A 16,796-nucleotide genomic window follows, 5' to 3' on the forward strand; every position below is an offset into this window, starting at 1 on the left:
TGAGTGAGTAACCATTACAAAGATTGTGGCTCAGCAACATTTTATGCCACCCCTCAGATTGGCACAAAACAGGTGACACAAGGGAACAGAGTGGTAGATCAGCCCCCTCTCCCCACCCAAGCCTATTATTACCATGTATTGCATTACAGCAGCAAAACACAAGCTCAAAGAGCATGCTTTGCTCAAAGATCCTGGGTAAGGGGCAGTCCCCGAACTGAAGAAAGCGCTTAGTAGATGAGAATGGCAAAAGGTAGTGGAAAGAAGCAATTATAACTGCCTGGGGTCTCTTCAGGAGCCGACTGAACAAAATGCTAAACACCCTGGTGCAATCTCACAGCTGACACTGCTTTGAGCAGGACTCTGGGCTGCAGACTGCCTAAGGTCCCTTCCAACCTGAACAATTCTATGATTTTTAGAGACACAACATTTTTAGCCTTGGAAGGTTTACTGTAGTCTGCATCACATTCAAATTTGAATGTAATTTGCATTTCTCTGTTAGAAACATTAGGTGAATATTCCTAAAGTTGGTACAACGTGTGCCTTTGTGAAAACCCACAGGCTTCCATTTACATTTAAAACCCAACTCCTTCACACCTGGGCAAAAGATGAGAAAACCCCTGTGTTTCTGTGCCCAACTGCAGAACTGCCTGCTTTGGCATGCCCGCCTGACTGCAGGGTTTTCAGGTTCCGGTGGAGGACAGCCCCCTGGAAACTGAGTGACTGCGTCTGTTCTTAATTGTCACTCTCTTTAAATGTACTTAGCAACAGACATCTCTCAGTTGTAAGGGTGTTGTATGCAACTCCATTCCCTTGTATGTCACTTTGAGGGGTTTGTATGTCCTGATAGCAATGAAATGCTTTTACCCTCAAACAAATACTAACCTTGGCTTCTCTTTCAGCATCTATGATGCCTCCTGTCTGCTCCTGCAGCAGTGCATACGCTCTCTGCAGGGCCTGGTACTCCTTTGTCAGCTGTCGAAACCGCAGCTCTGATTCTTCTGCTGCTAAACCCTGATGAGAAGAGACATGTCTAAACACCAGAGAGTAGAGCACTGCCAAAGCAGAGAATGGAAATGTGACTTTTTTAAGCACAGTAGTCATTTTACAAGTCTTGATTCAAATAGCTTTTTTGATGTGATATGAAGCAATAAGAATGTGGAATTTATATAGCATTTATGTCTCTAAGCTATAAGAAAAGAGATAGGTATATCTTCTTGAAGGGGGAAGGGGAAAAAAATAATCTCAGATTGCACAGAAGTCTGCCGACTTTATGGACTAGATTTTGAAAGAACCACTCAGTATTTCAGTATACCAGTAACCAAAATTGAGGCCAGACTTAATGAAGAACTTATCACTCAATATGCACTATAAAAATATAAGTGTTTTTGAAGAGCCTGGCCACTTGTTATGGAAGTCAAAGTCTTTTGAAAACCTGTCCTTGCCTATGGAAAGAGTCAGATTTTACCTCATCCAGATCATCATCTGGGGTTGCTGGTGTTCTGTCTGTTCTATATGAGGCCACAGAGGATGTTTCAGAGTCCATGGAATCATCATCATACCCAAAAACTGTATCCACCACATGTCTCTAAAGAAGGGAAAACATCATTTCTGAATCTCCTTGGAAACAAGTAGCATGAGTTTCTGATTGGGGGAAAAGGGGGCGGGGGGGGTGGTGTTAGTTCAAAATAATTTCTTAGTTACTTGAAAAAAGGCAAGACATGAAAAAAGAGCAGTGGGCTACCCCTGCAAATATCATCTCCAAACAAACCCAAAAGGAATCATATTGAAGATTAGGTCTTGTGCTGGTTGAGAATGAGTTTGCTGATTAATTTTTCTGAGCTGAGGATCTTACTCAGTCTAAAATTTGGAAAAAATAATGGGAACAGCAACATACTAAAGGAAAAGTCTCTGCCCTTGCAAGAAGGCAGGAGAACTGTTTGTTAACCGCAAAGCTGTTCAGAAGACATCTATCAACATTCGGACTGGTGTGCAAAGGTAACACCAGAAAGAGCTGGAAATGTGTGCAGAATAGGGAACCCTGCTTCTTTCACAGACACTGCTGATATTTTTAATATCTCAGTGCTTCTCTCACTGATATTGCTGTTGGAGTGAGCGAGTGAAAGCTATACTACAAAATTAGCGTAAAGGAACTTTTATCTCACACATCCTTCCAGTACTAGAGTAATTGCCACGTGTTGTAAGAGACTGCTCACACTACACAGTTTGGTTGTAGTCTGGCACTTCATTATCTCCAACCTCAGTAACAGAATTAAATCCAATGAAAACTGAGAATCGCATCCTATGAAGGTATAGATGCTTGACCCTGCAGGCTTGGTTTCAGGGTACAGGTCTGAGCATTCAAATACTTGTCTTATGAATAATGCTGCAGTCATCAACGAGCATTTAAGATGCACTTCTGCTTTGCAACATTTTTCACTTTTGCTGACAGGTTACAACCTTCTAAACCTGGAATTTGAATCACACAAAAACCATGCACCAAAGATGCCAATAACCTTTTGCATATATTATCTTCTTTTGTTCATTATTTTTCCAAGCAAAGACAATAGCCATATTCTCCCATGTTACAATCTCTGGCTTAGAAATAAAGTTGACTGTTGAAAATACTTTTTAGTCCTTGTCTTCCAGTTATGTCTGCTGTGTATTGCTTCAAAGCCCCTATAGAAACAACATGATGACACACATAGGATTTACTGGTCTGAAATTCTCTCTGTGTGTAGGAAAGCGTTGCATTACTTTCACAGAACATGGCTGAAAATATTAAGGGGTGTCCTTGGAGAACAAAAAGCAACCAAGCTCTGTTTCCAACGCTGTATTTCTGCTTTCTGGAGGCGGGACATGGCTAATGCAAAGTCATCAGCTAGATGCGAAGAATAAAGGAGCTATCTGAACCACTACGGACTACTCAGCTCTAAAATTGTTCTAAATTACAGCAGCTTTGGACTCAACCCAATTCAGGGTAATACAAGGGGCAGCCAAAGGGCTGCAGAACTGAGCAGGAATAAAAAACCCACTCAATTTCTCAGGCAGAAACTTCCACTTGAAGAATAAAGATGCACAAGGATTTTGTTTTAGCCCATATGTGCTGTGAAAAATAGATAGCAGAAGCTAGATGGGAGGGTCTCTGGAAATATAAGTACATCACAGAATAACAGACCTTGAGACCAATATTTATAGAAACCAGATGGAAGGAAGATAATTACTATCTCAGAGAGGGGGGAAAGCCCCATTTTGCTGAAAATAGAAGAGATATACAAACTTAACTGAATTTCAAAGTGGGATTAAAAAGCTCTCCCAAAGTAACTAAGGTGTTTATAAAGCCAATCACTAAAGCAGATTGTTATAATCCACAAAGCTCTCGTTAATTAGATTGCTAAAGTGTGTTTTCCTACAGAGCCTGCTCGTATTTTTATAAGCTGAAAACAATTTTTCCTCTTACCTTAATTGGCTTTGAGCTCCTTTTATGCTTTCTGCGACGAATGAGTTTCTCCCTGTCCTGGAAAATAAGATTTAAAAGTTACTCTCTCTTCTCTTGTTTGCAGTTGTAGAAGGCCAAATCTACAGAGGAAATAAACCATTGGGCTTCCACTGACTGTCTGTTCAAACAGCAGGCTGATACCAAGTGGGAGGGAGGATTCCTATCCAAATCTGTACACACGCCACCTGAAAACCACTTGAGGAAGGAAGATGGAATATCTGAAAGAAACCCTTGTTGTGCAGCTGCCTTGACAGGCTGTCAAATGACAGGCGCTGACGCATTTCCAGTTAAAATCACTGGGAGGCCTGTTGCAGGGGACTGGTTTGGGCTTTGTATGAGAGGCTGTCTGCCTTCCCTGCAGAGGAGATACTGCTCTATCTCAGAGTCATTAAATGATGGTAGTGTTGATCTCACCGCTCCTAGCAATGATGTCTTAGAAGAGACAACAGCCTGTTTTGGAGCCTCTTTCTCCTTCCCCTCAACATCATAATGCAAAGTCAGCTGAAAAAGGGATTGTCCGTATTAAATGACAGAAGAACTAGCAAACCACTATCTAGCAGCAAACACTTTTCTAGCACAGTGTGCCTGCTTCTTGTTAAGGAGATTTTTTAATAGTATCTTAGTTATAATCATAAAACAGCTTGGCACAGGCCTGCCTTGTGAACACATAGGTACCTTCCCAGGCTCCACAGTTCTTAGTCTGTGTTCATTTCTAGGGCTTAATTCACACACAAGAGTTTTACTTTTGAGTTGCAGGGGCTGATGCCCCACTAGAAATTCAGTTAAACTGCACCCACGCAGACCTACATCTAAAAATTTGCAGGTGTTAAAATAAGATAAGATATTAACCCTTGGACCTCTAGTTATAAGAAGAAACACTATCAGTGGTGAACTGTACACAGGAATCGTTCCCAATTTCCTGCTACTCTGGACATACCCTTGTTAACTCATCAATTATATTCTGTTGTTCTATGACCTGAAGCTTTAAGAATTCAGTTTCTTGTTCCTCATTAGCCTGATCCAGGTCATTGAGAGATCTTAGTTTCTTTAGAGGAGGATGTGATGTCATTTTTTCTCTCTGTGGTAAGAAGAAACATAAAATAAGATCCAGCAATTAAAAGACAGACACACCACTCTTCCATTAAAAATTAGACATTATCTTTCATTTAAGCTGTGCAAAATAGCACAGTGGGATATGACTCAATGATAGAAGTATTTATTAAAAAAAATAAAATTGAAACTCAAAATTCAAATTTTTGGGATAGTATTAAAGACTGTGATTATGCGTTCACTTATATATATTGCACATGTACGCATAATGTTGTAGTATGTAAGTCTATTATAGCCATGCTTAGGTCTGTATATATCTTATCAGTGGTATTACACACTATGTACAACACATTTTCTCTATGTATATACATGCATACACTACGCAGATGTGGCCACCACAACAGACATAGATTGTCCAATAATCCTGATTTTGCTCTTCAGTACCAACCATTTCTATGTTTTCTTTAGTGACTGCTTTGAGTTTATCTTCCATGCGCTGCAATGACTGCATAAGTTCATCATTTCTCTTCGTGAGGCACTTGTTCTTTTCCAGAAGAGGCTTACATTGTTTCTCAGCTTCTCGGACACGCTTCAACTGCATTGATAAAAGCAATCAGTAATTGTAAATAATCCAAATAAAAGATATTTTTTCCTCCCTCCTTTGTTAGAAGTATTTTTGTTACCTTCCTGTCGGACTACGTAAATTGCCAAAGTCATCTAACGGAACTGATGCTTATAGCTTCTATAACTTACTTTATCTGTAAATCTCAAAGCATAATTCTGCACATCTGTTTCCAAAAGATGGCTTTACCTATGGGAAAACTCAGACATAGAGATGAAGTGACCCAACACAGTCGGGCAACTGCAAAACTGCTATACAAAAGCCCTAAGTGACCTGTGCTTTATCTGCAAGAAACCCACTGATTTTCTCATTCAAAGACAGATTTGAATAGGTACCTGTTCAGTCTGGATCACAGCCATAACAACATAGTTGTAAGTCTGTTTTTTAATGCCACAGAGTGAAATACTTGTGCACATACACAATGAACTTTGTTTTAATCAACAAACCACGTAACACTTAAACAACAAATCCCCTAAGATAGGAAGGTATCTTAAGGCATATTTGGAAGTTCCAGTATTGGTACAACTAGAGTTTTAACCAGGATCTCTTCCTCTGAAAAATAAGTTCCATTCAGTAATACCAAGTGTTTTACAGATATAATCTTTTTTTCTGAAGGAGGGCAGGGAAGATGGCGTGTGACTATGGAAAGACAGTATCTTTGTACCCAGATGATCTGCCTAACAAAGACGTTGTCCCAGCTCTGTATTACTGTTCGTCACTGGGAGGTTCCTGCCCCTTCCAGTTCCCCTGGGGAAAGGACTGTGAGAATTTTCAGTAGCTATTAAGCACAGTTACCTACATTTGCTTACATCATCTTACTAGGCTATTTAAACTAACGCAGTGATTTTGTCTGAGGCAGGTTAGCAGGTACCCGAAGATCCTTTCTGCTGACAGAAAAGTGGGGAACAGCTGGGAATTGGTTACATCTTTGATCAGCACAGTGGTGGGCAAAACAACCATTTGTCCTATGCTAAGAATAAAGTTAGTTGTTGCTAGTCTGAATGTATCTTAAAGTGTATAGTATTTCCAGCAGTACTCCTGCTCACATTTAACAAAATGTGTTCATTGTAGTCACATTGTGCAAGATACAGCTTAGAAGCCTTTTAAAATTTTTTTTCCTTGTGAAAAAATAGGCTGAATATTTAATGACATGCAAAAGCTAATCAAGCTGACTTATCAGGCTCCAGGCTATTCAGCATCACAGAAATTTGGGAGTAGAGACTTTTCATAACTGAAGAAACGCACATGAACATGTTGTAACTCGCAATCTTGATAAGACATTATTTTGCAAATACTACATTAAGAACATTGCAGGGAACCAAGCCAGCTAAAGTGATATGAAAGGAGTGCATTAGGACTTCTAGGTCAGGAATTTTAAAAGGGGGGGGAAAAAAAAACCCCACACAAACAGTTAACACAAGAAAACCACACAAAACAAAAACCAAAAAAAAAACCAAAAAAACCCCCCCCACAACCACCCACAAAGAACCCAACAAGAGTTGACTTTCACCACCCTGATCTTTAATCACAAAAGTAGAAATATGGAGCGGTTAAAAAGCCAGGGTGCTGACTTCAACACACAAGTATCACCACCTAGGAGTAAATCAGATAAAGGGGTCAATTCACTGTTGTCCATTCTCACTAGATCTGATACTCAACTGTTCTCAACCTGGTCAAATACTGGACTACAGACGTTACTTCATTCACAAGGTAAGTCTCACCGTACATTGTTGTACACTCAAAAAGTCAAGGAGGGAACATAAGCATTCATAAAGAAACCTACAAGCTTCTCTGCCTCAACTTCCGTTGTGATTTTGTATTCCTATAACTTCAATGAAATTACTGTTTAATTCTAGGATTTAAAAAACCACCTTCAACCTCCTGAGTGACTAGCCTGATGGACGGAAAAGGCATATTCATCACTGGCTATCATTCTTGGATCCTCCTCTTTGCCTTTTCCCTGTGGCTCCTGACCTCCTCTGTCTGATAGCGCAAAGCTTACACACCAGTTCGTTTCGTTCATCAACAAGCAACGTGTTCCTGTCTTCCAGCTTTCGGATTGTGGCATTCAGTTCTGCTATCCTCTTCTGGTTTCTGCGCAAGTCCTGTTTGTTGGCAACAACATAATACAGTTACTGATTCTTTTCAAAACATATGCTTGGAAAAACAATCCTCAAAAACCACACACCAGTCAACTTAAGCCGTCATCATTAATAAATTATATTTATGGATTTTTACAGTATAGAACATGATGGCAAAAAATATATTTCTTTTGGAAGAAAGTACCTGTTTGGGGGATACTTTAAGACTGAAAATCTTCAGTTGTTTAAAAAAATAAAGAGAAAACAACCAAACAGATGTTGATATTTTTCTACTATAGGGAAGAAAAAGCAAAAAGATTCTCATTTTTATTGCCTTTTCCTAAACATTGCTTCTATTTGCTGAGCCACTGTCTCAGGTGAATAAGGACACTCCTTTCAGTATCAATTGCATTTACTTTCCTACTCCTCATCTGCATATGTATAAATGTGTGTATATATAGCCATTCGTTGTGTAAACATCATGTATTTAGCCACACAACCAGTGAGTTGCACACTTTGTACATTACAGCAAGGGCTGTATATGTGCAGAATAAGACAGCGAAAGAGGAAGATCTCCTAAGTCTCCTGGATTCCCTACCCAGCCTTTTCCCTGCCCATTTTCCCAATTCTATCTGGTTTTGAGGATGCAGGCTATCCAGGTAGTTACGTTCATGGAATGATTCTTTCAAATAGGTGCCAATTATTTAAGATATTTTATATTTGTAAATAGAGCGACTGAGGAAACAGCCTTACAAAGCTTTGTCCCACTAGCATTCTCTCTGAAGAATCTATGCTCATAATAATGTTATCCCACAGCCTGAGAAAACATTTAAGCAAGAGAAACACAGCTATGTTTCTGTTTTGCAGGGGCCAGTAAACCTGCGTACAGGGCTGCTGCAGTGCTCCGAACCGTCTCCAGCTCTTCCTGGGATCTCTCTCTTGGGACTGCTCATGTTACACTCTGCCTCCTTCACCAAGAAGAGCTGTTCATCCAGAGCTTCCTTCTGCAGCTGCAGCTTCTGCACATAGCCTGTCTGTGTCTCCAGTTCTTTCTCCAAGGAAAATATGATCCTGTCTTTAGCCTTAATCTCGTCCATCTGAATGAGAGAAACACCAGAACAACAATATTACTGTGTAAAGGCAACAACCGTATTTCACCCTTCTCCGGTCTAGTAGTATGTGATCTACTTAATAGTGGTGTCCACCACTTCAATCTGCTATATCATACTGCACCAGGCTTGTAAAACAATACACTTTAAGGTTTCAGCCATAACCATACACTGACACAGAGGTAGGTTCACCAGCCTTATACAGAGTAAAGCCCAGGAACTGAGCATGATGTGACATGCTAACGGATAATTGGATGAAGAGTTCAGGCTTTCACATTGCATTTTGGTCAGTTAGTTACTTATACTAGTGAAAAATAAGTATTAACTCTGACAAAACCAAGAAAGTTTACACTAGCTCTTGCTCGTGTAAGTAGAGATACATTAGCTAGGACAGTAGAGGTTACAGTCTGATTCTCACAAACAGAAGATCTGTGCAGACCCAGTAGTTCTTAAATCTGATTGCCATGTTATCAATCTTCTGATGAGTGCAAACTCAAGACTATTCATTTTATTGTTACTTCATTTCTGCCTAATATCCCAGGTCTATCCAAGACAAAAGAAGTGCCTCTTATTTTACCTCACAGCAACTTTAAGAATGATGGCTGAGAGGAAAATTTTAGATTAAAACTTAGAATAAGATCACCCCATATGAGCCTTGCAACCACAAAAACCGGTACAGAGCTGCTAACATCACTGAGCTCAAGACAATTTGGTGAACCAGAATTTGCAAGTGTCATGGTTTTAGCTGAGATAGAGTTAATTTTCTTCACTCTAGCTGGCATAGTGCTGTGCTTTGAACTTAGCATGAAAACAATGTTGAGATAACACACAGATGTTTTGGCTGTTGCTGAGCAGTGCTTGTACTACTCAAGGACATTTCCAGCTTCCCAAGCTCTGCCGGGGGCACAAGGAGCCGGGAGGGGAGGGGGCACAGCTAATAGAGCGGATTCAAACTGACCAAAGGGATATTCCATATCATGTAACGTCATGCCCAGTATGTTACTGAGAGGGGCTGGCCGGGGGAGGGAGGGAGCAATCGCGGCTTGGGGACGGGCAGCGTCGGTCGGCGGGTGGTGAGCGGCTGTATTGTTCGTGTTTCTGTGGTTTTTTCCCCCTTTTTTTTCCTTTCCCTTCCTTTTCCATTTTATTATATTAACATTATTGTCATTATTATCATAATCATTATTATAATTATTATTTTATTGTCATTATTAAACTGTGCTTATCTCAACCCACAAGTTCTTTTGCTCTTCTGATTCTCTTCCCCATCCCACAGGGGCGGGGGGAGTGAGCGAGCAGCTTCATGGTGTTTAGTTGCCAGCTGAGGCTGAACCACGACAGCAAGTCACTTTGGCAAAATATAAGTACTATTATCTGGGAATGGTATGACTCATTCCCTGAAAACAAAAATTTTAGCTATGCTAAGTTTTGCCTGAAGATACCAAAGATACTTCCTGGTCTTGTAGCTTTCTAGGCTTACTGAATTCCTCCCCAAAGTATTTTTCAAATGCATAAGGCTAGATTCCGATCTCTATTAACTAGATGTCACTCTGATAACAATACAAAGGATCTGGAAACCACTTGCGTAAGTCAGTTAAAAATAATTCTGGACTTGTTCAAGGTTCTTCTGTGAGTAAACAGCCTTCAAAAAAGGCCTTTCATCAGTTGCTAAAGATAAAATCATACAATACATGTGTGGAACCTGAGGTGATCTTAATGTAATTAAATGTTTCGGTTTTATCCAATCCTCAATTTCAGACGAGAAAAAAAAAAAACCAGTAGTTTGTCCTCACGGCTACACAGAACCACAAATGGGGATCAAAGTAACAAGGGTCACAATTCACAAGGAAGGTATGAAGAATCCACCACTACTAGTCTGTACTACGTTACTGAGCATTTTGGCAATACAAGAATATACCTCCAGTACAGAGACTTTGAACTGGGGGCGGGAGGAAGGATCACTCTTGACAGTTTAAATTACCATTTCTTTTACTGAACTGTCAAATCTTGAATTCCAGTTTTCAAGCCACACTTTCTGCTGTTGCAAGCAGGTCCGGCTCCCTGGATGATAGGGAAACATGGCAACTTGCACCATTGCTGATGTGGGCCTCATTTTGTTCATTGTCCACAGCAATTACTGAAGGTTGTGACAAGACCAAACCAAAAGGTATCTCCCCTCCTGCCGTGGTTGAACGTGTTTAGGGAACCATCACAAGGGCTAGAGAAACCAACAAACTGCAAGTGCAGATGCAAACACTCTTTTTCTAACCCTTTGCATTGCACATGTATTAGCGTCTCCGCAAGCCAAATCCTTACATACTAGCCCAATCACTCTCTTTAAGGCGTTAGCTGCCATCACAGTGGTTGCTCTAGCTGACTCACCATGATCTATTTACCGCTGAGAAATGACAATGAGGAGGTTTTAATACTTTTGCAAACTGAGGCACATTGCAGAGTTCTGTTATTCACAAAAAGCTGGGAGGCACAACAGACAAGCTCACTACGCTGTAAGACAACACATGAACTCTTTTGGTTACTGACCAGGCGACGGATATCCCTTTCACTCTCCCATTTGATCTTGGAAATGGCTTCCTGGTGGGACTGATGCTCACTCCGAAGATCCCCTGCCTTGATCTTATCAGCTTGAATCATGTTGTTAAGGGCCTCATCCACCTGCTTTTTGGCAGACTTCAGTTCAGTAATTTCCTGCAGAAGCTTAAGGCGCTCAGAGTCAAACTGTTTTCTGGCCTCTTCACGAGCCTCAATAGTCAGCGCTGTCCTTACTTTATCACTGCTCCCATCCCGCAGCGCACACAGCGCTGACTTGAGGCGCTGGATTTCGCTGTCTCGGACTTTGACCATCCGTGTCATCTCCTGCTCATGCTGTTTGATGAGGTTCTCCCTCACGGCCTGCAGCTCCTTCATTTTCTCCTCATGGAGTTTGGCTTTTAGCTCCGTGATCTGCACGGTCTGCTTGCGCTGCTCCGCCTCACGGATACGCTTAGTTTCTTGAGTCTTCTCTCTTTCAAGTTTAGCAACCTACATTGAGATAAAATGAAAGTCACCTGCTACCAACATAATGTTATCAAAACAAGCCCACCCAGACACACAGCCATGTCAAATTGAGGAAGACCCTGCTGCAGACCCTAGATGATTCTCCACCCTCCTACAACAAAATCTGGGCCAGCTCCTGGGGCATTCACATAGATTTTACTCTGTCTTTACTCAAGCCAAGAGAAGTGCTTGCCTCTGTATGATCCCAACTGAGGTAAGGTGCAAGTCTGAAAGTCCAGGAAACATTTAATCTTTTACAGATGTTCTTACCCATACATAGAGCTTTAACAGGCATTTGTATTCCCTTCGTAGGCACATATCTACAGAAAAGCACGCCTCACTGGTCATTACGCTAACGGAACAGCTAGCTTTACTTAAGGTATGTCCTCTGTTACTCTTCATTAATAACAGTTTTCAAAGTTCTTCGTCCATAGCTTTGGAATCAAAGTTAGAGCAACCCACCATTCCTCAGTACACTTATACTAATATATCTCTAGGTGGAACTTCACACCCCTGAGCAATTCCACAACAGAAACCTGTGCAAACCTACACTGAAGGAAAGCAACAGACAAGGAATGGTGTCAGTTAAAAGCAAACTCGGTCAGTTCGTTATTTACAGTGAAAAGAATGGGGTTTCAAAGATTTTAAGACCTTCCTTGATTATTCCTTTCTAAATAAAGGCCAAAAAGAACAAGGAAGAGAGAGCAAAACTTTCAGAAAGAAAAAACAGGAAAAAAAGAGTCAATATAGTAGTAGGTCATCTGAAATCCCTCCAAGAGAGATTGATGGTCTAGCCTGCAGGCCTAATGGCTTCGGAGGCATGGTGGTGTTGGGTTGATCTTAGAGGTCTTTTCCCACCTTAATGATTCTATGATTCTAATTGATTTCTTGGAGAGGATTTAGTGAAGGTAGGAAGTGCTATCGGCTATATGCAGAGCTGATTGACTTTTTTTTTCCCCTCCCATGCTATCCCCATCTGATTTCAGACATACCTTTCCTAAAGTAAGCCATTAGAGGAGTTTGAAAGCATACTTTTACTTTGGTTTCAATTGCCAAAGTCATTCTGACAAGTAACAGACTAAAAATAAGAGACATTTTCTTCAGAAGGCTCCATGGTAAACAAATCTGAAAGATTCTCCTAGAACTCCCTCTACAGGGCTCTAGGATGCACAAAAATTTTTCAAAGCAAAGTATTCAATACACATTTTTTAAAGGTGGTCTGTCCTTGCAACTGCCACTGACTTCTCTGGAGGACTTCAGAGGTTTTTGATGCAGTAACTATGCAAAATAATACGTCACATACAAGAAGATTTTGCAGCCAGTGACCAAAAAGCAGTCTCTCTTAATCACATCTGTATGATTAATGTGAAAAGTTAGAATGCTTTTACTACATAGATCACTTCTGAAAAGAAAGCCACACATAACCTTAGCCCCCGAGCCCTCAAGTCCTTAGGACAGGTTTTTTGTTTGCCTTCACTCCTTTTCATTCTAGGTTCATCCTTGATTTTGAACACTTGTGACTAAAAACTAGCCTAACGCCCTCTTTCTTTCTTGTAACACATCTCTTCCTGTTTATTAAAAAGGTAGTTGAATGTACTGCAAAACAAGGTGCAGTTATTGTAAGTGATCCATTCTGGCATGACATAGATACATCTAAACTTTCCAAGTAGTTTGGGTATCCACAATGGCTCCAGCCAGGGCTTGAGTAGAATCCCAGCTTAGCTCTGGGATGCCTGGTTTTATGGCTGTCAGTTTCCAGGCTGACTAGTTTATTAAACTGAAATGGCATCAGATGTTAGGCTGACTTGTAGATGTACCATTCTGATGGGATGAAAGGGAAAGTGAATGAGAGCCCTGTGGGAAAGAGATCATTACATTTGAAGTAACGGAAGAGAGACTTGTTCAATAAAAGACCACAATGGCCCAGAGGTTTCTGCCCTCTTTGGATTCATTGGTAGAGTGAACTCACTGCTAGCAGAGACAGGAAAAGTCCAAAGATCCTATTTGTTTGACCCCTTTGTAGGATGAACACTTTCTTAAAGCCCCTGATGTTGTGGGTGACTGCCCAGTTTGGCATCCTATTTCTAACCTGATTTTACAGATGTGGTTGTACCAAGATGTCCAATCTGAACCTGGAGGAGGAAAGAGCTAAAATCTGAATTCCAGATTAAAATAAAATTTGCAATGATGTCTGCTACTCTCAGTCCAAACCACGGAACAATTCAGAAGCATGATCTACTTCCTGAGACTGCAGTTTTTAGCCCCCCGCTACTCCATGATGCCACTTCCTTTAATACCCTGAGCACTCAGTCCCATTTCGTCACAGGTACGGACGAGAGCACCTATGGATGGGCATCCCAAGAGGTACTAAAGCATGCGAGCAATTTCATTATTTCACTCACGTTCTGCTCACCTCCTTTCCAGTGTTAGTCAAGCACATTTAAATACATTTCAGATAAGCTTTTTTTAGTTTAGTTTTCAAGACGTTCCTACTCTTGTAACTCTCATTATTTTGGGCCACCCTTGAAGTGACTCTAGTAACAAAAATCTGCACTGGCAACTTCCATATTGGAATTCCATAGCTGTAGTGATGACAAAAGCAGCAAGACTCAGAATATAGTGAAAATCATTACAGAAGCTCCCTGGCCCATCAGTTTTCTGGCAGCCAGCCTGTGGCTCCTTAAGACAAAAACTAAAAGCCTTGCCTCTGTGCAACACATGAATGCCAAAGCTTACAGGGAAAACAAAAGAATCAAAAACATTTTTGTTTTCCAAGACTGTCATTGACCATCTATGATAGAAAAGGATGCAGAATGAGTTTGAAAGAGTGATTATGTCCACTTTGTTGTAGGTTGCAAATCTTGTTTATTTTAAAAGGTTGCAAATTAACGGCTATAAATCTCACTGGTAGGTGAAGGGAGAATGCCCCCAGAGATTCTCAGAACATCTGATAACACAGAACTGGCTATTCTTGCTTTCATTTACCTTCTCCTAAATTATACAAACCAACCTCCATTGCACTGGCTAATAGTTGTCTGAGATTACCAGTATGATTAACCTTGACATATCGGTATGAACATCTGTCCCTAAAAGAAAGAATTTATGAAAAATACCTCTTAGAGGATGAAGGATTTGTGGTTATTCAGGTTTGGAAGCTAGAGGCAAGTCATTCTGGGCTTATTTGCCCAGGATATGTGCTTATCTGTGAATGAATCAAAGAGACAGGTTGATGGACTTAATTATATTCCGTTTGGAAAAACAATATATTGCTAGGCATCATCCTTTGGAAATGTGGCTGCCACCAGACTGCAGGTGGGGGATGCCTGACTGCATTAGCACTGTCTCCAGTCCACTTCATAAGAATTCACCAGGAGCTATTAAACAGACATTCGTTGTATTCGCTGCTTAAAAGAACACAGTGCCAAACTTGAAGACTGCCCTAGTCTCACTCATGTTCAGGGAACTTTAGCACTTGCCACATACAGGTTTATTGCACAAAAGCTGTACTCTGACTATAAAACACAAGCTAAGGAAGTGTGGGTTAGATGAGAGGACAGTGAGGTGGATTGAGAACTGGCTGAATGGCAGAGCTCAGAGGGTCGTGCTCAACGGGGTGGAACCTGGTTGGAGGCTGTAACTAGTGTTGTTCCCCAGGGGTCTGTACTGGGTCCAGCCCCGTTCAATATATTCATCAATGATCTGGATGAAGGGATAGAGTGTCAGCTCAGCAAGTTCGCTGACGATCCCAAGCTGGGAGGAGTGGCTGATACACCAGAAGGCTGTGCTGCCATCCAGCAAGACCTGGACAGGCTGCAGAGCTGGGCCAAGAGGAACCTCATGAAATTCAGCAAGTGCAAGGCTCTGTACCTGGGGAGGAACAACCCCCCGCACCAGCACAGGCTGAGGGTGACCTGCTGGAAAGCAGCTCTGCTGAGAAGAACCTGGAAGTGCTGGTGGACAGCAAGCTGACCCTGAGCCAGCAACATGCCCTGGTGGCCAAGAAGGCCATCCTGGGCTGCATTAAAAGGAATGTGACCAGCAGGTCATCCTCCCCCTCTACTCTGCCCTAGTGAGGCCATATCTGGAGTACAGCATCCAGTTCTGGGCTCCCCAGTTCAAGACAGACAGGGAACTACTGGAGAGAGTCCAGCAGAAAGCTACCAAGATCATCAGGGGACTGGAGCACCTCTCTTATGAGGAAAGGCTGAGAGATCTGGGTTTGTTCAGCATGGAGGAGAGAAGCCTAAGGGGGGATCTCATCAATACTTGTAAATACCTGAAGGGCAGGTGTCAGAATTATGAGACTAGACTCTCTTCAGTGGTGCCCAACGACAGGACAAGGGCCAATGGGCACAAGTTGGAACACAGGGAGTTCCACCTGAATATGAGGAAAAACTTCTTTACTTTGAGGGTGGCAGAGTACTGGAAGGGGCTGCTTAGAGATGTTGTGGAGTCTCCTTCTCTGGAAATATTCAAAACCCACCTGGATGTGGTCCTGTGCACCCTGCTCTGGGTGTACTTGCTCAAGCAGGGGGGTTGGATGAGATGATCTCCAGAGGGCCCCTTCCAATCCCTACCATTCTGTGATTCTGTATTGTGCTTGACACTAGAAGCATCTCTAAATGAAGAGGGAGCAACACTGTGGAGAGCAAAAAGTACACTTCTTTGCAAAGCCACTTCAGCATCACCTGTGGGAAAATTCCGGCTGCTTGCAAGGACTTTAAAAGAATGCGGGCAGCGTATGTGCAGAATAGGTGTAAATCAACAGCCAGTATTTTATACTCAGATAACACCCAGCCCATTACCTTTTTACAGGTTACAAAAGCTGTAGCACTGTAAAGAAATATATGTTCTGCAAGGGCTGCCTTAGCATAGACAAGGCAGGAAAAGAGTGAAAAACTCAGCAGAAGATGTAGGCAAGAGTTGAAGCCGCAGTGCACAACCCTGAGGTTGTAACAAAGGCTTCTAGAGTATACTGGAGGCACCTCAGACCTTCACAGTTATGTCTATAGTATAGTGCCGTAGCTATACCCTGCGTGCATAATACTCAGCTGGTTTTAGACTAACTTTACATATCTGAGACTAACTCTAGCAGACCATTAGTACCTGAACAAGCTTTAAACAACATATACATATCCTAGAGTACACCATACAGTTTGGCTGCACTGCAAATGGATTACAAGGGTTCACATGGACTCTCATGCTATACATTTAAGGAATTCTTCAACTTTGAAATAAAGGCATGTCTTCCCGAAATACCAGCCATTCAAAAAACAGCAACACTACACAGTTTCTAAACACTGAGTGGATAGGATGAAATGCACTAACTGGAATACGGCCAAAGATGTTACAAAAGACATACTGCTCCATTTGAGGGCAAGAGT

At 41.6% G+C, this 16,796-nt stretch overlaps 1 protein-coding gene across 6 annotated transcripts in view; it reads right to left on the bottom strand.

Annotated features, from left to right (window-relative positions):
* The window catches only part of JAKMIP2 (janus kinase and microtubule interacting protein 2), a 71,690-nt gene that overhangs the window by 23,931 nt on the left and 30,963 nt on the right, over positions 1-16,796 (bottom strand). For all 6 annotated transcript variants that reach the window (XM_075103055.1, XM_075103053.1, XM_075103054.1 and 3 more), the window contains exons 3-10: positions 10,900-11,397; positions 8,137-8,346; positions 7,175-7,273; positions 4,995-5,141; positions 4,434-4,574; positions 3,458-3,514; positions 1,466-1,585; positions 883-1,011 (exon numbers count right to left, since the gene is read on the bottom strand). In XM_075103055.1, the coding sequence (XP_074959156.1) occupies positions 883-1,011; positions 1,466-1,585; positions 3,458-3,514; positions 4,434-4,574; positions 4,995-5,141; positions 7,175-7,273; positions 8,137-8,346; positions 10,900-11,397 (1,401 nt within the window). The remainder of the gene's footprint in view (positions 1-882; positions 1,012-1,465; positions 1,586-3,457; positions 3,515-4,433; positions 4,575-4,994; positions 5,142-7,174; positions 7,274-8,136; positions 8,347-10,899; positions 11,398-16,796) is intronic.

The sequence above is a fragment of the Phalacrocorax aristotelis genome, chromosome 8 (genome assembly GCF_949628215.1).
Source record: "Phalacrocorax aristotelis chromosome 8, bGulAri2.1, whole genome shotgun sequence".
In the NCBI taxonomy this organism is placed as follows: domain Eukaryota; kingdom Metazoa; phylum Chordata; class Aves; order Suliformes; family Phalacrocoracidae; genus Phalacrocorax; species Phalacrocorax aristotelis.